Consider the following 26,928-nt stretch of genomic DNA (forward strand, 5'->3'; position numbering starts at 1 on the left):
CACTGTCAGCAGTGCATGTCAACAAGATCACACTTTTTCCAGGTACAAGCAGAGAATTTAAATATAGAAGGCGGTGAAAAAGAAAGAAAGATGGAATATTGTTAAAATTTTATTATTAGAAAAAATTACATTCGAGAAGGAATCTACTTAAGGAGTTCGCTACGGCAAATCAATCAATGATCTGCCTTTAGGACACTTAGTTCGCTTCTTCAACAGGACTAACATGTAGGTCATGGACCCATCAGTAACTGTGTAACGTGGTACCTTATCTCCAAATCATGTCAGTTCTAAAAAGACCGCACCATTGTTGAATCCTTTCTCGAGGCCTATCTTCGATATGTGTCGTGAGGTCATCACAGTTCCGACAGAACGTGCTGAACAGAGAGCTCTTTCCTGCACATGGAAATAACGAGTCATCACGAGACCTGGTGGAGTCAGCACAGCTTTAGGCAGTGAACTGAAAAACTATCTGCAATTCTAAACGTTCGTCGAGAAGAGTCCAACTCTTTGGACAAGGATCTTTTACCTAAATAACTTAGGGTAAAAAATGTAATGCTACGACGTGCAATAATTACAAATCAAGTGATATGAATAGAAAAGATTTTATTGTTGTATGTTTCTTATTACGAAGAGTCTTTTCCAGAACGCAGGATGGTGTTAACTTTCAAGTCCAACACACTTCAGACTGAGGTCCCACACCTTCTTCGCCAGCTCTTCATTCAGCGCGGCCGGGGCTGGATTGGAAACCTGCAACCACATTGTTCAGTTCATGAAGAGATGATGTCCACAAGAGTCAAGATGAAAATAACATTCAGCACATTACAGACTACCTCATACCTTTACTCACAAGCTCATTAGCCCACGTACTTTGTTGCCTACGTAATTACAGTGATGCCGATGAAGTATTTTCACCCCATCAACGCAGAAATTAAAAATGAGGGGAATTTTCCTCTTGTGAAATGTACGACATTACGGACAACAAATGTCCAGCTTAACTTCGAACCTGAGTCTGCTTAATTTTGTAGAGATTATACCTAAGAATACAAGATAAGCTACGCACGGTAGTTATACGCTTCAGGAAAAAGATTTGAACAAGGAAATGAGCGACATACTCAAGGTCCAACTACACGGACAAGCAGTCACAACGATATAAACTGAACGACGGCCTCTTTCTCTCTCCACGGCTCTCCTCCATCCCGCCACAGGCTTCTTTCAGATCCCCATCTCCCGCGATACCCGCCACCCATTTTATACCGCGGGAGCCGGTATCGTTGGACTCGCCTGGCCCCATCAGTCATACAACGCTGGGCCATAACAGTGCAGCAGTTTCTTCTACAGGAGTTCGGCGTCCAGAGACTGGCTCATTCATTCCCCGGATGAGCTGATGCACCTGACTCGTATCCTGGGCATCACGCTGCACCCGACTCCCATTCTCACATCCCCAGCCAGGAGATCACTGCGCGCCTCGTGGTGCGCGACCTCAGCGACAGCTCTCGTCGATCAGCTGCTAAACATACCCTCGCTGGGTTCGACGAATCTGCTTACCACGCCTCGCCGCATCTCTACGAATTGCAGGACCATGTTTGTCGGCGACTTCACTCGATCCAGCTGCGGTAGTGGCGGTTCACCATCTCCTACAAGAGCCGGAAATATTAAGAAATTTTAGAATAGTGGTATCATGTTTATTTAATGGCATTCTTGTTTAGTTTAAATTTTAGTACTGTTTATTCTGTACAGTCGCTATTTAAATTCTCTAACAGCTGAAGATGACCTATTTACGGCTCGAAACCGGTACTGTTTTTATGTAAATCATTGACACTATGTAAAATAAAGTATTGATTAGGTGGAGAACTCATCCTTCATACTTGTACTTGAACTATCAATACGGACCATGAAACTAATAGATTATAGTTCTCTTAATCCTCCAGGATTCCCATCTCACGAACTTCGTTTGAGCACCTGTAATGTTGTTACGTAACCTCAATGTGCAAATAGCACTAGATTACGTGTGACGAGTTCAATTTAATAGAAGCTACTGTTATTACACGGTGTGCTCGAGGAGAATACCATCAGATTCTCCGTCTGAGTTTAAAATACTGCAATTTTCCAATTACAGTATGCTTTGCTATGGCAATTAATAAATCACAAGGCCAGAGTTTAACATTTGCAGGAATCGACCTACGCTAAAACTATTTTCCCACGGACAATTTTATGTTGCCTGTTCCAGAGTAAGTTCTCCAAATAGCTCAATCTTTTTGGCACCAGAAGGAAGAGCAGCAATTATTGTATATAAAGATGTTCTAAACAGAATAATTATATTTAAAATTCTTCTTTTATTTCTTTTTATGTGATACGTACGTTACTTATTCACTGATTAAGGTTATTAAAGTTCATGTTTTCTAAAGATATTTGATGCTTGGGTTTTAGATATAGTTAATTATGATGCGCTTCTTTAAATCTTTAACATTATATTTCAGTCCGAGAGCAAATATTTATCTTTTAACTCTGAATTTTGATTTCATAATTAAAAGTTAACTTTTAAGATTAACATGATTTAAATAAGCTCATTCATCTCTTTAATATTCCATTATTATTTCATTCCATTCATAAAGCAGGCAAACAAATTGTTACAAAAAGTATGTAAAATATTAATATATTTACATTTCGAGATTACAGGGAATTTTGAATTTCATTTAACAGCGAACTTGAAATACACATGAAACTTTTCAGTTCCGGCCGAAGCCGGGACGGCAAAAGACATCATTTACGTTCACGTCTTACATTTCTTACGAAAGTCGATCAACGCATAACGTTGGTTCAGTGGCCTTCAAAAGAAAATCGACGGGGGGAATATAATGGGACATAACTATGACGCGAGCGAAGCCCCGGGCAAAGCGCTAGTATATACGTAAATGATATGAGTAAAGAAGTGGAATCACAGGTAAGGCTTTTGCGGATGATATTATTCTGTATAGAGTAATAAATAATTTACAAGATTGTGAGCAACTGCAAAATGACCTCGATAATGTTTTGAGATGGACAGCAGGCAGTGGTATGTTGATAGACGGGGTTAAAAGTCGGGTTGTGAGTTTCACAAATAGGAAAAGTACTCTAAGTTTCAATTACTGCATTGGTGAGATGAAAGTTCCTTTTGGGGATCATTGTATGTATCTAGATGTTAATGAAAGGGAAGATCTTCATTGGGATTATCTCATAAATGGGATTGTAAATAAAGGGTACAGATCTCTGCACATGATTATGACGGTGTTTAGGGGTTGTAGTAAGGATGTAAAGGAAAGGGCATATAAGTCTCTGGTAAGACCCACAGTAGAGTATGGTTTCCAGTATATGGGAACCTCACCAGGATTACTTGATTTAAGAACTGGAAAAAATCCAAAGAAAAGCAGCTCGATTTGTTCTGGGTGACTTCCAACAAAAGATAGCGTTACAAACATGTTGTTACAAAGTTTGGGCTGAGAAGAATTGGGATAAAGAAGACGAGGTGCTCGACTAAGTGGTATGTTCCGAGCTGTCAGTGGAGAGATGGCGTGGAATGACATTAGTAGACGAATAAGTTTGTGTGGCGTCTTTAAAAATAGGAAAAATCACAATATAAAGATAAATTTTGAATTCAAGAGGACAAATTTGGGATATTTTATATTTATAGGAAGGGGAGTTAGGGATATGAGTAACTTACCAATGGAGATGTTAAATAAATATCAAATTTCTTTGAAATCGTTTAAGAAAATTCTAGGGCAGAGAATCTGCCACCTAGGCGACCGCCCTAAATGCAGATCAGTATTGATTGATTGAAAATGATCTTTACCGCAATAAACTGTAGCGACATTTCTCCGGCTCCTTCCTAGTTTTACGGTCCTTTGGAACATTAATAACCTGCGGTGGTATGCGATGCCTCACAGTCTTCATTTTAAACACTCGGAGTATTACACATTGTACAGAAATTGAACTTAATTTCACCAGACACTGACATAAAGTAGACATACGTGAAGTGTATCCTGTTCCTCAAAGCAAAAGAATGTGTTATTTCGTCTGCTAATACAGTTAACATGGACGATGAGTCAGACCAATGAAATTGCGTACTTTCGTCACGTGACACTTTCGTACTTTAGTTTGTATTCTTATCATGCTTGGACTTGTTATTTCTATATTCTGACCGGATTTTTTAGTCCTGCATGAATCAGATTGCAACATTTTAAATTAAAATCCCGGACCATTCATGTTTCGTATTGCCATCACCCTTAAATCTGTATTTTGGTCAAATTATTCCTGGTTATCAAATATAGATTTACACTTTACCTTGCAGTCTTCGAAATATTGTCCTGACGCTGTTTGAAGATCCTCACTGACGGCCAGGTGGATCGTCGTTTGAGCACCTTGCACCGAGTTCTGCAAACAAACATCAGTCACAAGTTATCGGTCTAAATTACAAGAAATTATCAGAAATAAATATCTCCAGCTCCCTCGGTTCAAAGAGCCCCGAGTTCGATTCTCGCCAGGCCTGTTTGTGGTTATCTTCATACACTTCACCGCTGGACTTGTGAAGTCTACTAGAGAGTTTCACCACTTGTTGGGGGTGACGGCTGCGCACACTACTGCGATTGCCATGGACAACTGGTTCCTCCGGAAATTCATAGGCGATTGTTGGCACAATCACAGAAAACAGGAAAACAGGTCCAGATAGTATCTAGGCGGCCACAGGACTCCCCAGAAACATGCCGCCTGGTGTTCATTAAGGTGTCAAAAATCGGAATTAGAATTTTGGTGAATGCAGTAATCAGATTTTTGGACGCGCTGTTGAGAGTGCTCTCACATTATCGTACCGTAACAACTTGGGACGTTGGGGTAAGTTGGAACATTATAGCGTCTCATGTTTTAGTCCTCCTTATTGGCAACAGTTTTAGTTCGATTTCCTGTAAGTACACGGATGTGTATACGATAAGTGGCTGTTACTGTGAGAAAATTCAAATCTTCTGTAGCTTGAAGGTAAGTTCGTAACACGCGTTTTCATTTTTTTCATATATCTACGAAATAACTTTGTCACTACACAAGAATCTATTAAGGCTGAATATGTTTTCGCGCCTTCATGCATATCCTTATACCATTCTACACAACCTGTAACAGAGACAAGATCATATTACCAACTATAGTAGAGAATGGATTTCCCGGCAATGTGGAACAGAAGCATACTAGTAGTATAGGAGGACAGTTCTGCCGCCACCTCCTCCTCCGGCTCTCGGGAGAGGCCTCCGCCTTCCGCGGGAAATTTGAATTTTGGTAGGAGATTTGAATTTTGGCGCGAGATTTGAATTTGTAAACAAAGCCTCGTGCTTTTTGACAGCTGTCATCGACAACAACGCATCGCTAACCTCACTGCTGCCATCTTGACGGGCCTAAACCTCAGTGGTACCAACTTAACCTCACAAGCGCGCGATTTGAATTGGTAAACAAATCCACGTGTTTTTTGACAGCCACGTGCTTTTTGACAGACAACAACGCATCGCTAACCTCACTGCTGCCATCCTTACGGGCCTAAACCTCAGTGGTACTAACTTAACCTCAGAAGCGCGAGATTTGAATTGATAAATAAATCCACGTGTTTTTTGACAGCCACGTGCTTTTTGAAAGACAACAACGCATCGCTAATCTCAGTACTGCCATCTTGACGGGCCTAAACCTCAGTGCTACCAACTTAACCTAACTAGCGCGAGATTTGAATTTGTAAACAAATCCACGTGCTTTTTGACAGCTGTCATCCTCCATCTTTAAACTACAGAGCACCGTGCTGCCCTCTTTATCGCAGTAGCTGCAAATTCGTCACCTGTCATCCGCAGTGCAGTGCTACCAACTTAACCTCGCTAGCGCGAGATTTAAATCGGTAAACAAATCCACGTGCTTTTTTGACAGCTGTCATCCGCCATCTTCAATCTATAGAGCACAGTGCTGCCCTCTTTAGCTACTTACCTTTGAAATATGATGGCAGATCATTTGAAAAATGCTTTTTGACAGCAGCCATCTTAAATCTGCAGAGCACCGTGCTGCCCTCTTTAGCTAGATACCATTGAAATGTGGTGGCAGACAATTCTACGTGACAGCAGCCATCTTTGAGCACAGTATTGCCCTCTTTGTGGTGGCGGTAAATTCTACGTGCTCTTGTTTGGAAACAAACCCATGTGCTTTTCTGGCAGCTACCATCCGCCATGATTAATCAACAGAGCACCGTGCTTCACTCTATGTGGTGGCGGCAAATTCCACGTGCAAGTGTTTGGAAACAAAGCCACGTGCTTTTTGTCACCCGCCATCTTTAATATAGAGAGCACCGTGCTGCCCTCTTGCATCAGCTGACATCCGCCATCTTTAAACTACAGAGCACTATGCTGCTCTCTGTAGTGGCGGGTAATTTGAAAAGTTCTGTCAGCTATCAACCGCCATCTTTAATCTAGAGAGCACCGTGCTGCCATCTTTGTGGTGGTAATAAATTCCACGTGCTCTTGTTTGGAAACAAACTCAGTGCTTTTTTTGACAGCTGTCATCCGCCATCTCTAATCTACAGAGCACCGCGCTGCACTCTGCAGTGGCAGACAATTTGAAAAGCTGCGAAGAGGGCATCGTGTTGGCATCTTTATTCTTTGCCATGTAATGGCGGCCACGTGCTTTTTATCATCCGCCATCTTTAATCTAGAGAGCACCTTGCTGCCCTCTTGCGTCAGCTGACATCCGCCTCCTTTAAACTATAGAGCACTATGCTGCTCTCTGTAGTAGCGGGTAATTTGAAAAGTTCTGTCAGCTATCATCCGCCATCTTTAATCTAGAGAGCACCGTGCTGCCCTCTTTGTGGTGGTGGCGAATTCCACGTGCTTTACAAACCTACGTGCTTTTTGACAGCTGTCATCCGCCATCATTAATCTACAGAGCGCCGCGCTGCACTCTGTGGTGGCGGACAATTTGAAAAACTGCCAAGAGAGCATCGTGTTGGCATCTTTATTCGTTGACATGTGGTGGCGGCAAATTCCACATCCGCCATCTGAGAGCACCGTGCTGCGCTCTTGATCGTAGTAGCGGACAATTTAAAAAGAAGCGATTAAGAACATAATCGAATACTGTTCTCGATACAACATATGATCAGAACATCGATTTTTCTAAGAGAAAACAAGACTACAGTTTTGAATAGCTTGCGTAAGATAGCGATTGTTTGCTTAGCATAACTTGTACCTAACATGCTTGTTGTTACATCAGGAATGTTAACTGGCTAAATCCTAGTCTTTCAGCACTAGGAGGGGCATCTAGCGGTAAAACAATAGTTCAAGAAACTGTGTAAAAACAGATTCTTACGTCAGTAAGGGCATCCGGCCGTAAAATAGGTTCTTACAATTTAAAATCTCACGTTAGGAAGGTGAAACCGGTTGTAAAAACAGGAGGAGAGCAGCAGCCAGCTGCTTCCTAGTGCATTTCAGGTGTTATGGCTTACGAGTAGCTATGTACTAGCACCGGAATTAGAATAAGCAGACTCTAGAACGAGAAAAATATCTGGGATGTGTTTTTGAAGCATGCCTACACACACACGCGCGCAAGCTGCATCCGGCTAGCGAGCTCCTACCTGGAATGTGTTTGCCTCCGTGGAGTACGAAGTCCACTGCACGCGTACAGTTCGCATTAAAATTATTAGCAGCTTGTCGAGCTGAGCTCAAACCTTCCCGTTTAATCGTAGTACAAATACGTCTGCTTGTAGAACTTGTATATTTCGGTACCTCAGCGTTTCGTGTTGTTTTCAAAGGTCGCTAACAGGTAGGGGATACTGTGGATGTAGGCTTAGCTTAGTAAAACTCACGACAATGTTTGACCTCTATAGGGTGAAACTTGGTTTCTTCCGAACATTGCAACTTTAGTCTATCGATAAAAAGTTGTTCTCTTCAATCCTCATGCTATAGAATAGGTTCATCTTATAATTTCAAACTTACAACCATGTCCGACTTCTATAGGTAGAAACTGGGTTTCTTCCTAACATCGTAACATGTAGCTAATTTCTATTGATAAATAGTTGTTCTCTTCAATCGCATGCTGTAGAAGAGGTTAATCTTATAATTTCAAACACACAACAATGTCTGACCTCTATAAGTTGAAACTGGGTTTCTTCCGAACATTGCACATTTAAGCTAATCTCTATTGATAAATAGTTGTTCTCTTCAATCCTCATGCTATAGAAGAGGTTAATCTTATAATTTCAAACTCACAAACGTGTCTGACCTCTATAGGTTGAAACTTGGTTTCCTCCGAACATTGCAACTTTAGGCTAATCTCGCTATTAATAAATAGCTGTTCTCTTCAATTCTTATGCTATAGAAGAGGTTAATCTCATAATTTGAAACTCACAACTATGTCTGACCTCTATAGGTTGAAACTGCGTTTCTTACGAACATAGCAACTCAAGGCTGGCTGACTTGTCCATTCGTATCGTATTATTACATCTGTTTTTACGCTAGGTAATAAAGATCTATAATTTAAAAATAGCTAGGTTAGCTGTTAACGAACCAGGTAACTTTTACAACCTTCTTTGTATTTAGCATTTTACGATAGGAGAATTAGAAGGTGTAGACAAGGAAGAGGATAATCTCATGATATCAAACTCACAACCATGTCTGACCTCTATTGGTTAAAACTTGGTTTCTTCCGAACATCGCAACTCTAGGCTAGCTGACTCGCGCTTTGATTTTTAGCACCCTAGGATTAGAAGGTGTAGACATGGTAGAAGTTAATCGTGTAACTTCAAACTTACAACAATGTCTGACCTCTACATGTTTAAACTTGATTTTTCCCCAAACATTGCAATCACGCGCGCTGATCATCCCAGGTTCGATCTGCTGCAGAACTCCTAAATTCTAGCACCTCGGCATCGACAGCAGGTTCGATCCCGGCTTAGTGCTTAAATACATCAGCCTGCAGAACTCAGCGTAAGGCACTCAGGATAGCTCTTGTTGCATAAACATTTAGTTCCAAGTGTACTGCAGATGTCAGCGACTCTGATATCCGCTTGGTAACAAGCAGCATATTTACTCGCTGCAGTCTGCGTGAAGCGCTCACAGTTCTTTGTGTGCGTTTATTACGTGAACATCCCCGTCTAAGTACTGTCTGCTGTGAATATTATTCTTCAGCCTTCAACTTAAGGTAAGCCTGAACTGTTGGTTAGTGTTTGCAAAGCAACTTTTACGCTAGGTAATAAACATCTACATTCATATATATTTTCTTTTCTTTTTAGGTACAACTAGAATATTATCGTTCGAGTTACAGGCTTGAAAGAACGCATTTTATTCATCCGAGTAACAGTTTGCAGTGCGAACATTTTAAGGTATGTTTCGAACTTTGAGTTGTAAAGATAGCCAGGCTAGCTGACGTACCCTTTTATACATTCCTACACTACATTCATATATGTTTGTTCTTTTTTAGGTACAACTAGAATATTATCGTTCGAGTTACAGGCTTGAAAGAACGCATTTCATTTATCTGAGTAACAGTCTGCAGCGCGTGCATTTTCAGGTATGTTTCGAACTTTGAGTTGAAAAGATAGTTAGGCTAGCTGACGTATCCTACACTGCATTCATATATAGTTGTTCTTTTTAGGTACGACCAGAATATTATCATTCGAGTTTCAGGCTTGAACGCACGCATTTTATTCATCCGAGTAACAGTTTAAAGCACGAAGATTTTAGGGTATGTCTGACCTCTATAGGTTGAAACATGGTTTCTCCCGAACATCGTAACTTTAAGCTAATCTATATTGATAAATATTTATTCTCTTCAATCTGCATGCTGTAGAAGAGTTTAATCTTATAATTTTAAACTCACAGCCATGCTGTAGAAGAGGTTAATCTTATAATTTCAAACTCACAGCCATGTCCGACCTCTATAGGTTGAAACTTGGTTTCTTCCGAACATCGTAACTTTAGTCTATTGATAAATAGTTATTCTCCTCAATCCACATGCTGTAGAAGAGGTTAATCTTATAATTTCAAACTCACAGCCATGTCCGACCTCTATAGGTTGAAACTTGGTTTCTTCCGAACATCGTAACTTTAGTCTATTGATAAATAGTTATTCTCCTCAATCCACATGCTGTAGAAGAGGTTAATCTTATAATTTCAAACTCACAGCCATATCCGACCTCTATAGGTTGAAACTTGTTTTCTTCCGAACATCGTAACTTTAGTCTAGTGATAAATAGTTATTCTCTTCAATCCGCATGCTGTAGAAGAGGTTAATCTTATAATTTCAAACTCACAGCCATGTCCGACCTCTATAGGTTAAAACTTGGTTTCTTCCGAACATCGTAACTTTAGTCTATTGATAAATAGTTATTCTCTTCAATCCACATGCTGTAGAAGAGGTTAATCTTATAATTTCAAACTCACAGCCATGTCCGACCTCTATAGGTTGAAACTTGGTTTCTTCCGAACATCGTAACTTTAGTCTAGTGATAAATAGTTATTCTCTTCAATCCGCATGCTGTAGAAGAGGTTAATCTTATAATTTCAAACTCACAGCCATGTCCGACCTCTATAGGTTGAAACTTGGTTTCTTCCGAACATCGTAACTTTAGTCTATTGATAAATAGTTATTCTCTTCAATCCACATGCTGTAGAAGAGGTTAATCTTATAATTTTAAACTCACAGCAATGTCCGACCTCTATAGGTTGAAACTTGGTTTCTTCCAAACATCGTAACTTTAGTCTATTGATAAATAGTTATTGTCTTCAATCCACATGCTGTAGAAGAGGTTAATCTTATAATTTTAAACTCACAGCAATGTCCGACCTCTATAGGTTGAAACTTGGTTTCTTCCAAACATCGTAACTTTAGTCTATTGATAAATAGTTATTGTCTTCAATCCACATACTGTAGAAGAGGTTGATCTTATAATTTCAAACTTTCAGCAATGTCTTACCTTTATAAGTTAAAACTTGGTTTCTTCTGAACATCGTAATTTTAGTCTAATCTCTATTGATACATAGTTGTTTTCTTCAATCCTCATGCTTGTTGACCGTTATTAATTAAATTTTCGTTTGTTTCTTGCGACTGACCTCTATAGGTTGAAACTTGGTTTCTTTCGAACATAGCAACTTTCGCCTAATCTCTATTGATTGTTCTCTTTTCAGATGTTCCCCTGCTGTGAGGAATGCAATGTAACGTTTACAAGGCGAGATAACTTCATGCGCCATATGAAATCAAAACACCCTAGCATAACATCTGCTTTATGTAAAGTTTGTAGTGTGTATTTCGCTAACGTAGAGCGATACGAGGCTCACTTAGTAGAAGCGCATCAGGTATCTACTTGCAACTATAACCCTCAGGAAATAGGAGAAAAGCGAAAAAAACGGATGTAGCTGTAGAAAGTACTAGTAGTAAAGAACCTACAAAAAATCATGAACTACAAACTATTCACTGCGAGCACTGTAACACTGATGTACCATCTTCACATTTTCAGGGTCACTTACGGAGTAATGCGCATAAAAATAATGCCTGTAGAAGTGGTAGTAACACAAACATCGAGGAAATTAATACAGCATTTAAAAGTAGGATTTCTACTTGCAGAATTCGTGCTAGTCAAAAGTTTCAGAGTACTGAACACTTTTTAAATTGCATTCAACCGGATGTACAACGGCTTCTTGCTAAAACTTTGTCCAATCATAATTTATTTAAAGTTAATTTTGAACTTTTTGCCTTGTACTTTCAAAGCAGGGATGAATCGGAAATAACGGACATTAAATCATTTAATACGAAAAATTTCGTCATAAGTCAGTCGACTAATTTTGGTGATGTACTTAGGGATGTCTCGAACATTATTTCAACTAAGAGCGAGGAATTTCAGGAAAAGGGATCAGGGTGGGCTTTAGTTGAAATAATGTATCTAGAAGTTAATATCAATAAGTACAATCCCATGCGAGGTTCAACGTACATCGAGCTGCCGACATGGATTCAGCAAAAAAAGCTGTTGTAAACATCCAAAACAATGACGAAGCATGTTTTGCATGGCCCGTGATGTCGGCTTTAAATCCTATGAAATCGAATGTAGCGAATAGAACATCATCGTATCTACACTATTCAACGCAACTAAATTTCGATAGTATAGAATTTCCTATGCAGTTAAAGGATATTAAGCGCTTTGAAGAACTAAATAACATTAGCATTAATGTGTATGGTGTAGAGAAAAAGTCTGTAGTAGGTCCTCTGTATTATAAATGTCATAAGAAGAGTACTCATGTTAACTTACTCTATATCGAAAACAGTGAGAATAGCCACTTTTGCTGGATTAAAAATCTGAATAGGCTTGCTGGTAGTCAGTTGTCAAAACATGATGGTAAAAACTGGCTATGTGATGGATGCTTGCAGTATTTTAAAACTGAAGATCAGTTAACGAACCATTCCAAGAATGACTGCAATCATGTACGTACAGAGATACCTACTACAGGCAATAGTGTTTTAAAATTCACAAATTTTCACAAGCAGATGTGGGTACCTTTCGTGATTAATGAAGACTTTGAAGCCATCCTCAAGCCATGCAGCACATGCTCACCTAATCCTAACAACACTTTCACTAATACTACGCACATGCATGTCCCGTCTAGCTTCGCGTATTACATCAAGTGTAGTTATGATAGTACGCTTAACAAGTTAGAGCTGTATCGAGGACCTGATGCTGCTAAAGTATTTTTAGAAAGACTTGAAAGTGATGCAGTTCGTCTTGGTCGTATTCTAAATAGTAATATTCCTATGAAGCCACTCACCGACATTCAGTTAAATGATCATGAACATGCTACAAAATGTGGCATTTGCGATGGGGAATTTTCCGAAAATGACCCTAAAGATTTGATCATGATCATTTAACTGGTTTCTACAGATGTGCCGCTCATAATAGCTGTAATCTTAAGTACAGAGTTCCAAAATGTATTCCTGTAATTTTTCATAACTTATCTGGTTACGACTCACATTTCATCATTTCACAATTTGGAGCTTCAGATGAAAAGTAGATATAATCCCTCAGAATAAAGAGCGGTACATTGCATTTGCAAAGTCTGTAAAAGTAGATGAGGAGCATTCTATAAAACTGAGATTCCTTGACTCGTTTCGCTTTATGGCGAGTAGCCTCGATAAACTTTCCAGTCATTCACAGCCAGAACAATTTACGGAAATTCGACGCGTTTTTCCTGAAGAAGCGCAATTGAATTTACTTCGGCGTAAGGGTGTTTTTTGTTATGAATATCTTGACTGCTTAGAACGCCTCGAAGAACGTGCTTTACCATCGAAACAATCATTTTACAGCTCGCTGAATTCAGCGGATATTAGTGATGATGACTATTTACATGCACAACATATCTGGGAGCAGTTCCACATTCAAACGCTGGGTGAATACTCCGACTTATATTTAAAGACGGATGTACTTTTGTTAGCTGATGTCTTCGAAAATTTTCGCTGTGTTTGCAAGAAAACCTACAGCCTTGACCCATGTCAGTATGTTACAGAGCCTGTGTTAAGTTGGGATGCCATGTTAAAATACACGCAAGTGAATTTGGAACTGCTAACTGATATTGATATGGTGCACTTTATAAAATCGTCTATTCGAGGCGGTCTAAGTCAGTGCAGTGGGCGGTATTCCAAGGCAAATAATAAGTACATGCCGAGTCAGAAATCTCAGTATATTGTTTATCTCGATGCTAATAATCAGTATGAGTCAGCATCTACCGGTGAGTGGTTTCCGCTGGCTAACGCAGTGCGAAATTGATGCTTTACAGCTGCACGCCCTAGGCGATGAAGCTGATAAAGGCTATTTACTCGAAGTTGATTTACAGTATCCTAAAGAGTTACACACTTCTCATAATGACTTACCGTTCTGCCCTGAAAATGTGAAGGCCCCGTACATCGCATCAACGACGAATATGCTAATTGCTAATTTGTGTGATAAATCTAAGTATATCATTCATTACCGAAATTTAAAACAGTGTTTGCAGCATGGTTTGAAATTATCCAAAATTCATCGCGTACTAGAATTTAATCAGTCACCGTGGCTAAAGCCATATATCGATCTGAACAATAATTTAAGAACAAATGCAGTTAACGAGTTTGAGAAAGATTTCTACAAGCTCATGAATAACAGTGTGTTTGGTAAGACTATGGAAAATGTTGACAAACGCGTTGATGTAAAATTGATTACAAACTGGGAAAATATTAAGAAAAGGTATGGTGCTGACTATTTAATAAGTAAACCAAATTCCCACAGCTGTACCATCATACATGAGAATTTAGTTATTATACAGATGAATCGTGTTACGTTTAAGAACGACAAACCTACCTACGTCGGCTTTGCAGTACTTGAATTGGCTAAAACACTCATGTATGAATTCCATTACGATTATATGATGAAGAAGTACGCTCGTAATGCGCAATTGCTCTACACAGATACCGATTCGTTTATTTATCAAATCAAAACTGATGACTATTACAATTATATAAAGCCAGACTTGGGTAGGTTTGATACTAGTAACTATCCTGCAAATAATCAATATCATCTACCGCTAGTGAACAAAAAGGTTCTAGGTAAAATGAAAGATGAATGTGCTGGAAATATTATCGATTCATTTGTAGGTAGTAAATCCAAGTCATATTGCATAAAACTCTTAAATGAACTAGAAATAAAGAGATTGAAGGGGGTTAAAAAGAATGTCGTTCTGAATCAGCTAAGTTTTGAAAGCTGTAACAATTGCATTAAAAGTAATCCACCTGTTTTGCATAAGCAAATGTCTGTCATTAGAAGCAAGAAGCACCAGTTGTACACTCATTTAATTAGTAAGGTAGCCCTTAATAATGATGATTGCAAACGGTTTGTCATTCCAAATTCTACCAACACTCTAGCCTGGGAACATAGTAGTATTGATAGGTACTACTTTACATAAAGCAGGTGTGTGTGAAAAACATTATGCTAGAGGTGTGTACTTTGTAATATATACGTTAAGCTGTCTTACATCACAATTCACTGTACATATTGTATAAAGATAGGGAGAGATACGCTGAGATCGTAGTACGGCAAGTTTAAACTTGTACATTCAAGAATTGTGTCGAGAATGGGAGAAGTACGCAAACATCACTACGGTAAAATGATTCGAGATAAAACTTATACATACAAGATGTAAATAAATAATGTAAAATTGGCATATTCGTTTATTTTAGGTTAGGTATTACATTCCTCCCGCTCCTTATTAGCAAGATAGAGTTTTGTTCAATAGTATATCACTCAAGGAAGAAGAGTAAGTATGTCAAGAAAGGTGATGAGCAGATTCGTAAGTATGTTATCGTCTATCTCATGTTGAGAAGAGCAACATCAGCAACATCGAACTCTAGTATGTGTTCAAGTCTAAACTTGCAATACTCTTGCTTTTGCGATGCACGTTCGATAGAGATGTACCTTGATAGAGGAGGAAGAGCAGCTTAGTAAGTATGTTCAGAAGATATTTTTTTTTCTTTCTAAACAGTGTTCGATTCTAGTCATGCAATGCAGTGTTCAACAACGTCGAACTATAAACAGTAGTATGTGTTCAAGTCTAAACTTGTAGGTACGCGATATGCGTGCTGTCTTATGTGTAAAATCGCGTTGTATGTTCGATAAAGCTATAACACGACGCTCTCTTGGCAGCTTTTCAAATTGTCCGCCACCACAGAGTGCAGCGCGGCGCTCTGTAGATTAAAGATGGTGGATGACAGCTGTCAAAAAAGCACGTGGGTTTGTAAAGCACGTGGAATTCGCCACCACCACAAAGAGGGCAGCACGGTGCTCTCTAGATTAAAGATGGCGGATGATAGCTGACAGAACTTTTCAAATTACCCGCTACTACAGAGAGCAGCATAGCGCTCTGTAGTTTAAAGATGGCGGATGACAGCTGACGCAAGAGGGCAGCAAGGTGCTCTCTAGATTAAAGATGGCGGATGACAAACAGCACGTGGCTTTGTTTCCAAACAAGAGAACGTAGAATTTACCGCCACCACATTTCAACTAAAGATGGCAGCACGGCGCTCCCTTGATTAAAGATGGCGGATGACAGCTGTCAGAAAAAAGCACGTGAGTTTGTTTCCAAACAAGAGCACGTGGAATTTGCCACCGCCACAAAGAGGGCAGCACGGTCCTCTCTGGATTAAAGATGGTGGATGGCAAAAGCACGTGAGTTTGTAAAGCACTTCGAATTTGCCGCCACCACATAGAGTGCAGCATGGCGCTCTCTTGATTAAAGATGGCGGATGACAGCTGTCAAAAAAGCACGTGGCTTTGTTTACCGATTCAAATCTCACGCTAGTGAGGTTAAGTTGGTAGCACTGACGTTTAGGCCCGCCAAGATGGCAGCACTGCGGATGACAGGTGACGAATTTGCAGCTACTGCGATAAAGAGGGCAGCACGGTGCTCTGTAGTTTAAAGATGGCGGATGACAGCTGTCAAAAAGCACGTGGATTTGTTTACAAATTCAAATCGCGCGCTAGTAAGGTTAAGTTGGTAGCACTGAGGTTTAGGCCTGTCAAGATGGCAGCAGTGAGGTTGGCGATGCGTTGTTGTCGATGACAGCTGTCAAAAAGCACGTGGCTTTGTTTACAAATTCAAATCTCGCGCCAAAATTCACATATCGCGCCAAAATTCAAATTTCCCGCTAAAATTCAAATTACCCGCCAAAATTCGAATTTCCCGCGGGAGGCGGAGGCCTCTCCCGAGAGCCGGAGGAGGAGGTGGCGGCAGAACTGTCCTATTATACTACTCATACTATCTAAACTGCGCATTATCTAAGCTTCTCATTATTTAAACTTCACATTGTGTATGTGTCAGAATGGCGTCAAGTGCCATCACAATGGAAAAACAACAATATCCAGAGGGGATTTCAAGCATCAGGAATTGCCCGTGTTGACAGAGACCAAGTGCTGAAAAGTCTTCCCCACAAAAGGACACAGTCTGTTAATGAAGTACCTTCGTCCTCTACATCTGCTGATATTTCTAGCAGCGAATGGGTCCTTTTATTTGAAACATATTTGGAAAAGTGAAACTGAGCCTCTAAAGAAGTTGAATGTCCAACCAGGAAGAGGAGCACTCAGTGCTGACACACCAGTGCTGCAACAAGAAAGGAGATCAGCCTCCGACTACGGTGAGGAAACATCCGTCCTGGTACCAGACAACTTAGGAGCGAACAAAAATAAGCTTTCTATTGGTGAATTTGTGTTGTGAACTTGATTTTTAACGAGAACACTGAAAAAGTGGTGAAACACTGTTACGGACAGATCACAAAATTATATGTTGGTAACCACAAAATAGCAGTTAAATATCTAAAAGAAATTTCCAAATCTTTTGGTAATGTGTATATTTTTCCCATTGTAGATGATATTATGGAAATTGATGTGAATGTATTTTAACTAGTGTGCAGACAGTCAATGTGAGGAGGGGTAAATTTTCATTCCCCTTTGAAATTAACACGTTGAGTGCCGAGCCGATTGTAGCACACTATTCCACTGGTGCCAGGCATGTTTTTGAATTGCATTCCGCTGGTGCCAAAGCAATTGTACGCGTTGTAGACTGTTTATATAATCTTGGGATGTATTTATATGATGTACTAAGTAAATTTTATCTCACCATACCATAGTCATGCGTGACGCCATATGGTGTCACATCAATTTTTAGGAAAGATAAAATATAGCGTGACGCCATATGGTGTCACAGAATTTTTTGACATGGAATGTTCAATACGAATTTCCAATACGGGATATTTATTTCCTAATTCAAATTAACGCAATATTTATGAAAACCTAGTAAAATGCAAAACAAGTACTTATATTGCATTACATATTGTTGTGAACAGTTTTCGGATAACTCTAAACAATGAAAATATGCGTCTCGGCATGCCCGAGTTCTTGTTACTCGTTGTAATTTTTCAAACCTTATCGGCATCGTTGTTCAAACATCGTCCTTTGTACACTTGTTTCATGTGCTGTTTTCATATTTACGTTTTGCACATCTGATCGGGAAGTTGAGGGAAACGCGCTAACTGTACGCTACCTGGCTGCTGGCGCAGCTCGACGCAGCCCGGTTGGTTCACGTCCGATGCTTCGCTCCTCCCTACCTCTCCGCCACACCCCGATACTCCCGTGGTACTTCTAATTTCATGACTATTTATTTGCTCAATTTTGGCGTTTAAACTTGCGCTGGGTACATGCAGTTTTCACCTTGGCATCCTACTGCCTCCCACGAATATTCCTACCAAATTTCAACCGAATCCGAGTGTAACACATGTATGTGTTCCCTCGTAAGATTATTACCAATATCTTCCATTTTTTTATATTTTTGCACAACTATATAAACTGAGTGATAATACGTACGTAAACGAGGAATAAACAAAGCCTGGCGCGCTTTCACCTGTGACAAAGACCACTAGCCAGTCAGTGGCTTCGGAAGAATACTGTGGCGCCACATGGTGGCATACAGTAAAAATACATAGCTGGAATAGACCCTGAAGTTCGCCCTTCACGTAGTACCAATTTTACGCGCATAGATGTCACAGCTGATTATCTACGGCGCATCGCCTGAAACTCAACTGTGCCGCCATATGGCGTCACGCCAACTCTGATTTCAAGAACGGTGTGCCGCCATATGGCGTCACGCCATCTCAAATTTGTAGACCACCGTGACGCCATATGGCGGCACATGGCACCCAACGTGTTAAAAACTAAGTTTATGGTAGGGTCTGTGTCTAGTATAAGATATGTTTAATTATGGTCGAGTACATCATTATAAATAAATAATGTTATTAATTTTTCACTTGTTTGATCTAATTATACATTTTCAGTCTCCCTAGGTATGCTCCAATAGGCTCACTTGAGAACAGGTTTTTAAATCAGTGTCCCAAGAAACTCCAACTTAGGGTGTAACCTGGGACACCCATTAAATTCAAATTACTCCATTTCTATATAATTGTGGAAATGACACTATCCCACATTTAGGAAGTATAACTCTAAACCCTAGTTTTCAAACAGTTACTTTATCACAAATAACGTTTATATGAAAATGGCAAGTATTTGAATCTAAAAATGTCGCCCATGTTACGGTAGTGATAAAGTAGTTAAAACCAATTGAAATAGTTTAATTTTCTGTGTGTAATGCTATTGGTGTTTAGTGCTTGTGGGAGCAGTGATATTTATTAAAATTGTATATCAAGTAGTTCAGTTGGTGACCAGTAGATTACGTTTTCTTGGTTAAGCAGGTGAATAAGTAGGTGTACTTTGTTTCCAATTTAGATTTAGGAAATAATTTAGGTAATAATATGTACTTTTTCATTTTTTAAAATAATATCTGTTGGCCGATTATCATAAAGAGTTGTAATTTACTCGGTTCTTACATTCGTGCAGACAATAAACCCGGTATTTCGTACATTCAAACTATCACGAGGGTATAACATGGTAGGCGCAGTTTACGCGGTAATTCACTCAACAGTCTTTGGATTGTTGACGACTGTTTGCTGTATACGGTAGTTGTGTAAAGAAATACAAGAATCAGCTGATTACTGTATTCCGATAATTTGTAGTACTAAATCCCCGGCATGCTTTGTAAAAGTTAATAATCAAATTCCTATATCCCAATAATATTGCAGTTCAAGTCCCCGGCGTGGGCGTAGTACTTCTTTTTGAGAAATAATTGAAGACAACCTTTTATTTTTCAGCAGTTAAGGACATTTTTATACTCCGTCCCGTGCAGTAGGGAAAATCTTATAACCACATTTCAGTTGAGAATGTAGTGTAGATACGGCTTATTCGTGTGTAGCTTCGTGTATGTTCCTTTCGTGTGTATCTATTAGAGCATTGTAGGATAAAAATTGTACTAATAATAATCTGTCTACCCAATCAGCTTTGTTGGTAATCTTTGAGTAGTGATTGCGAATTTCAAACTTGCAATTTTCATTTCTGTTTGTGCTTAGCAATAATATTATATTGCAATTAGCATACATCTGAACGTAGTTTAAAATTATTATAGTGTATTGTTGAATCTTATTAGAAATTAGCGTGCTTTTTCTATTATTGTAAAATATTTGTATACGGTAGAAATGTCTGCAGACCCTCTCTTACTTGAATTCTGTCTTAAATGCAGTTCAGAATATTATGCAATTCTTGTGTATTCCTTTCGCTATTCAGTAATTAGCGGCAGTTTTTATCCTGTTTAGGGTATTGTAGGATAAACACACAGTACAAGAAAGTAATATTATTTTGTAGTATAATATTAATTACCTTATTGTCGTAACTCCGAAATTGTCCGGTCCCAAGTCCGAAATGGGAGAGGAGGAGGGGTAGCTCGCTTGGCAACCAGCTGTAGAGTGTCGAGCTCTGGTAAATAACTCGAACGGGGCCAACGGCTTCGGGCGGATGATCCCCTCAGTGTAGGAAACGACACTGGAACCCATCATCTCTAAAACGGACGGAGGAAGCTCCTTTTTGTGGTTCTCATCGGTCGCGGAGGCTGATGAATTTGATAATCATAGCGTGTGGGTCACTTTCTTGCAATCTGCGATCCACCTTGAACAAAATCCCGCTTGTGCCAATTTTTCCTGCTGTCATTCTCTTCAACTCAAGTCCCACGGCGATGGGATAAGGATGGTGGAGGCAGGTTTTCGGGTGAAACTGGAAGCCTCTAGTTCGGCCCTGTACGTCGGCACCAAATGTGTGATGGTAGTCTTTCTGAGACCCCGTGACTACTCAGAAATTCGGTCCTACAACTGTGTTTGGGCAGGCCAATTTAGGATCACCGCTGCCAAACCTGAAAATGTGGGCTAAACATAGGCAGTCACACTCTCAGCGGGTCATCCCAACAGACCTGAGAGAAGAACACCGCTTGAGCTTGGACGAAATAAAACCTGACTCTCCAGCGAAGGTAAACTTTCAGGCTACACAATCTTCTGGAAGGGAAAAGATGAGGGAGAACACAGCATTCATGGTGATGGATTCGCTGTTAAGGCCACATTGGCTAACTCTAACTCTAACCGCTGTTAGCGAAAGAATTATGACTCTCCGAATCCCACTCTCTGGAGCTAAATCTATGTCACTCATCTCCGCACCTTGGATGCTGATGTAGAAGCTGAGGTCCAATTCTACAACCCGCTGAGCACTACCATTACTTAAGTGGCCACCAAGGATACTTGGCGATTTCAACGCCAGAGTTGGTAACGATCACCAATGTGATGAGTAAACATGGGCTTGGCAACTGTAATGCCAATGGTCTGCTGCTCTTTGGTCTATGTGCTGAACATGAACTATTTATTACTACTGTAATATTCAGTTCGCCTGCCTTTTTTTAAAACTTATTTATTTACGAACAACAGTTAATAAATAGATAATAATTTCCAATCGTTAACAAAATGAACACAGACAAGAAAGAAAGAAAGAAAAATGCAATCAAAACCATCTTTGCAACATCCTGTTGCCTGAAGTTCATCAACTAAATATAATATGAGGATGTTGTTTTTTGCACTGTGTTGAACTTAAAACAAGATTAATACCTTTAGATTGACAACCAAATTAGTAATTGAACAATGGCTAATCAGAAAAATCAAAACACTTTTTGTTTTTAAAGTACCACACTAATTTCAAAAAACTAAGCACATTCAATAGACTCACTGCTTCTTTTCACGTTCACACTGTATGCCGAAGCGCCCACTTTGTGGAACATAAGCCAGCTAGTTTACTGGCACTTCCTCTTCCGTATCCAGACACTCATATCCGAGAAGATATCTTCTTCACTACCCTGTGCACGTAACACACTAGTAGCAGCACTACTGCACTGTTCGGTTGAGATGGCCTCAAACTGAAGGTTGGATGTATTAGCCAGTCAGATGCAATGTAGACGTCGGACTGATTTATAACGGTTTGTAATGTCCTCCACACCGTTTGGATGATTTCACATTGAGCAAGTCTGTGATGTATGGTATCACTACAATTCCCACAGAACGTGCACAAATCGCTTTCTTTCATGTGGATACTATTCGTGGGTATTGTATCATGTATTACCCTTTACCATGTGTCCCGAGGTGCATTCTTCCAGACACGGTAGCAGTTGACAATCAGCGCTAGGGGCTTGGAGCATATGGTCGTACAACCTTTTCGTTGTTATTTCTGTAGATGTAAGGAGGCCCTCAGTTCACATCTTAAGTATATTGCATGCGGCGCGTGGTGATTGATATCATACACTGCCGGTGGATTACTACTTTCACTGGGGTTGCACCATTGCTTGAGGAAAATTTTTGATGTGGGGTGTCCAGGTGATTGCATAAGTTGTAAATTTCGTTTAAGTAAGAGCGCTTTAGTTTTTGTATGCACGTCAACAAGAGCGAGTCCTCCTTCAGATCTAGCTAGTGAAAGTGTAGCTCTCTGCCATATGTACAATCCTATTGCTGAAGCTATCCGAATGCCTATCAGTCGTGGCATAGGCAAAATTTGGCTTATATACCAGATTTTGCTGAGCGCATATGTGTTCACATACTGTATTCTGTGCTGCAGGAGTTGTAATTTATATTTAGCTTGTTGTAGAACGCCTTTCACAGTGGTGAGGGCATTGGACTAGTTCTTCTGAATCATCTTCTGCACGCTATTGAAAAATGTCACTCCTAATATCTTAAGTTCCTCTGTGACATTCATCCAAGGCGGAACAACTCTGTACTCTCTACTTCTATTATCTATCAGCATGGTCTTGGTCGTCTGAAAGTTCAGAACTGCTCCAGAATAGTGACCGTAAATCACTAGTTGCGTGAGTAGCTGTTGGAAATCTGTGTTGTGGTCGAAAATCAGAGTGACATCATCAGCATAAGCAAATATAGCCAAGGTTCCTGGTGCGAATGTGCGCTTTAAACTACTAATAGAGGGTTCTAACAAGATAACAAACATTATCATAGATAATGGACAACTGCTCTCCACCTGTTAGGTAGCCATTCAAATTAATCCTGGATGTTCCACCAATCAGTATTTTCTCAAGTATTGACGTAAATTGGGCGTTAAAACCCAGAGCTTTAAATACCTCCAACAGATATCTGTGATTTACTCTATCAAAAGCATGGTCAAAATCCAGTGAAATGAGCTGTCTACGTTGATTTTCCGAATTGATGACTGAATGTTGCGTCCTCAACAAAAGCGCTAAGTCTACGTTTCAAACATCGGGTAAGTATCTTGTAATCGAAATTTAAAAGAATTATGGGACGATAGTCAGCTGTAGTCTTGGGATGCGGCATTTTTGGAACGAGTACTATTACACCTTCTTTCATCCGATCAATATTCCTTCCCGGTTCAAGAGTATTCTTTAAAGCGTCAATGAGTTCATTCTTGATGTCTGGCCACATCACGGCATAGAATTCTTTTCCCAAACCATCTATCCCAGGAGATCTATTTGACGCGCTTGTTATGATAGGTTGGTACCCTTCTTCTTCTGTTAACAACATATATAAGTTCTCTTGATTGCGAAGCCGTACTCGTCCTCGTATGCCGTCAAAACACCGGTCTTGGTGATCCACAGGTGTATTGGAATCATCCCCGTACACATTTTCAAAGGAGCGTGCAATGGTGTGTGAAATTTGTGAGTGCTCGTGGATCGTCCTTGCTTCAGAGTTAGTAAGTTTATGAATGCATTTCTGGCGTCCCCTGCGACATGCTCGGATTAGATGATAAACTGAAGACGTTTCCTCACTATTACATTGATTGTCTCGGGCGCCTATTTTTAGTCCTTCTTGGTACCTCCGGTGCAATGTCAGCAACTGGGCCTTTACTTGTTTTATTCTGCGATACATCATGGGGTTGGTAGGGTCTTCAGCTGGCGTAAACATTGATAGTAAACGTCAGTTGTATGTTTATACATGCGATGGCTTTCGCACCAGTCCAAGGTGTCGTTATATCGGTGTATTTGTCGTCCCCATCTTTGCCATTCTGCGGAAAATTGTTCTTGTAACTCTTTATCCAGTAAGATAGTTTGATTTAGTTTCCACGAGCCTCTTCCACGGGCTGGGCCTAGAGCTGGTTGCCGTAATATGTACAATGATTAGAAAATTCCGCAGGACATACATCCACGTCGCGTACTACTCCGTGCAAATTATTGCGAACATAAAGTCGATCTAATCGGGAGGCTCCTGTGTTGTAGAAATTAGTGTATCCGGCAGATGGCGACCTTTTCAGTTCCCAAGTATCTTTCAGTTGTAGCCCTTATATCAAAGCAGCCAAAGCTGGACAACTTTGATAAGAACCAGTTTGGCATTTCGCTGACAGGACGGCATTAAAATCGCCCCCAAGTATCATGTTACATTGGAACTGTTGAATAAGAGGAAGGATAGCTATTCTAAAAAATTGTCGTCTTACAGGTCTGGCCTGCGAACCGGAAGGTGCATAGATATTAACAATCAGTATATCTCTAACACGTATGCTGATCCCTCGCGCGTTCAAGAGAAAGATTGGGTCGGTGTATGGGATGCTGTCTTTAATGAATATACCTCGTTCATTCTCATTGACATTTACAAGAGTTTCGTAGCCAGGAATGGGCTGCAGATCAATTGAGGCAACTTCCTGTAGTAGAGCAATATCAATGACCTGGTCTCGGATGAGTTGTTTTAGAAGCAGTTGCTCATTTACAGCTTGTATACAGTTTGCATTCAGTGTCATTATCGTATACGTTAATAACATTGCCATAACAACAAAAGTGGTTAGTCTATGTTCCATGTGCAGCATCGATCACCTGAACAACCTGACGAGAGTCTTGGGTCCTTGGGGCTTATGTATGGGTGCGTTGCCTTATGTGAGGCCTCTTTTGAGGACCGTACTGTTTTTAGTTTAGAGAGGTTCTTAACCGGAAGTGGATTTTCGATAGAAGGCGAGTTACTGATCTCCCTCCCTGTGTTGTCTGACTCTTTCTCTTCAACGTTATCTACAACCTCTAACCATCGATTCAAAGGCGCCTTGAGTTCACCAGTCTCTCCTGTTGGAGAATATAGTGGGATATCAAGAATGACTGTTTACGTGTCCTATCGTAGATGTTCTGCAGGGAATCTTCACTAGCCTGAGTTGACATTTCTCATCTGTCGGTGTGTTCTCAACATCTTGTCCAATACGAAGCTCAATAATGTCCTGTTGGCTAACATCACAACTACTTGTTGTATCTGTTCATTCTGAAGTTGATTATTTTCTTGTGATTCCTGTTCCCGGGACATGTTTGCCTGCTTGAGCGGCCGCAGTGCCTAAGAGCTTTGTTTACTTTCTAGCGCCTGAGGCTGGCTAACCGGTTCTGTGCTGCGTTGTGACTCTCCAGTATCTGGGGTGTTAAATCCAACTTTACCGAGCTCGATAGCTGCAGTCGCTTAAGTGCGGCCAGTATCCAGTATTCGGGAGATAGTAGCTTCGAACCCCACTGTCGGCAGCCCTGAAAATGGTTTTCCGTGTTTTCCCATTTTCACACCAGGCAAATGCTGGGGCTGTACATTAATTAATGCCACGGCCGCTTCCTTCCCACTCCTAGCCCTTTCCTATCCCATCGTCGCCATAAGACCTATCTGTGTCGGTGCGACGTAAAGCAACTAGCATCATCATCATAAATCCAACTTTCTCCGTGTTGTGGTTATCTTGTAATGGCGTATTCGATAACGGAGGGAAGTCTGCATTATCTAGTTGTCTCTGCTGTTAGACTTGGCTGTTAGTGGATGGAACTACCGATGGGGATAGTGGTTGACTAGTCGCACGAAGTGTTTCCAGGCGTCTCATAGGGTATGAGCGCTGTGGACATCGGGGGCATTACATATTGCGCACGTCATAGATACCTTGACCTCGAAACCCTTCCACAGTAATAAAGGACGGGATTTGTTGTTTTAATTCAATTTGAATTTGCCTAATTCCATTAGCAACAGGGAGTTTGTAGTGTTGGGACCAATATTCATCCGTGATCCCTTTAACAATGCCATACTTGGAGAAATGGATACTGATTTCTTCGTTAGGAATTTCTGGAGGTATATTAAAAGGTCTGACTCTCGTAGTTTCTATGCCGGCTTCAGTTATTTCGACTGGAACCCGTTCACCATTAAACAAGGAAACACTACTTTGTCCATCATAGTTATTCAGCAATCTATCTAATATATTTCGTGAGATTACCTTTACATATACTGAGTTTGTTGTGGCATCCAGTTGTAGAGCTTCCAGCTGATCCATGTTGACCTTCAATGTCTCCGATACCCATACATGAATTTCGGCTGCAGATGGACGAGATTGATTCCGCTGAAAGGTACATTTCAGCGCATTCTTCCTGATTTGTTGCATTGTTTTTGTTACGGGTACTGTTTACTCTTTGACTAGTTAAGTATTGTTAGTGTTCAAACGTAACTAAGTGGTACGATACTCTAACACTTGGCTGTTTAACTTCGCGCGGAGAGCTGTGTAACCGGTCGAACTGCTTGGACGGAACTACAATAATCGCTACAAGACCACTTGGATGCATCTTCGCTCAAAGCACTGGCACATCCACCAGGCAATGTCACAAAAAAGATGTCCTTGTTACAAGGACTGCAAGAAACGTCCATGACTGCTGGACTTATCATAAGCTCTATTTTTGCCAGTTGAGAATCTCAATCTGTCGCAAACCACAAAGATCCATCCACAACCTGCCCAGAAAGAAATTCGATACTTCTAAACTTCAAATTGAATCCACTGATACAGATTACAGAAATGCAATATCAAACAAACTTTCTAGTCATCCAGTCAGCAGTGATAATACAAATCAGGAGTGGGTCACGCTTCAGAAAGTCATCACTGAGTCAGATGTGTAAACAGTTGGTTTTGTGAGGGTTTGATGAAAATAATGAAGAAATTAAATATCAGAGCAATTCCAAACGGGAAGCCTA

At 40.3% G+C, this 26,928-nt stretch overlaps 1 protein-coding gene across 2 annotated transcripts in view; it reads right to left on the reverse strand.

Annotated features, from left to right (window-relative positions):
* Positions 1-588: 588 nt before the first annotated feature.
* Positions 589-26,928, reverse strand: part of LOC136886021 (retinol dehydrogenase 12) — a 140,835-nt gene continuing 114,495 nt past the window's right edge. For both annotated transcript variants that reach the window (XM_067158735.2, XM_067158734.2), the window contains exons 7-8: positions 4,318-4,407; positions 589-747 (exon numbers count right to left, since the gene is read on the reverse strand). In XM_067158735.2, coding sequence (XP_067014836.2) covers positions 658-747; positions 4,318-4,407 — 180 coding nt within the window. In that variant the 3' untranslated portion in view covers positions 589-657. The remainder of the gene's footprint in view (positions 748-4,317; positions 4,408-26,928) is intronic.

Source organism: Anabrus simplex, chromosome X, assembly GCF_040414725.1.
Source record: "Anabrus simplex isolate iqAnaSimp1 chromosome X, ASM4041472v1, whole genome shotgun sequence".
NCBI classification, from domain to species: Eukaryota; Metazoa; Arthropoda; class Insecta; order Orthoptera; family Tettigoniidae; genus Anabrus; species Anabrus simplex.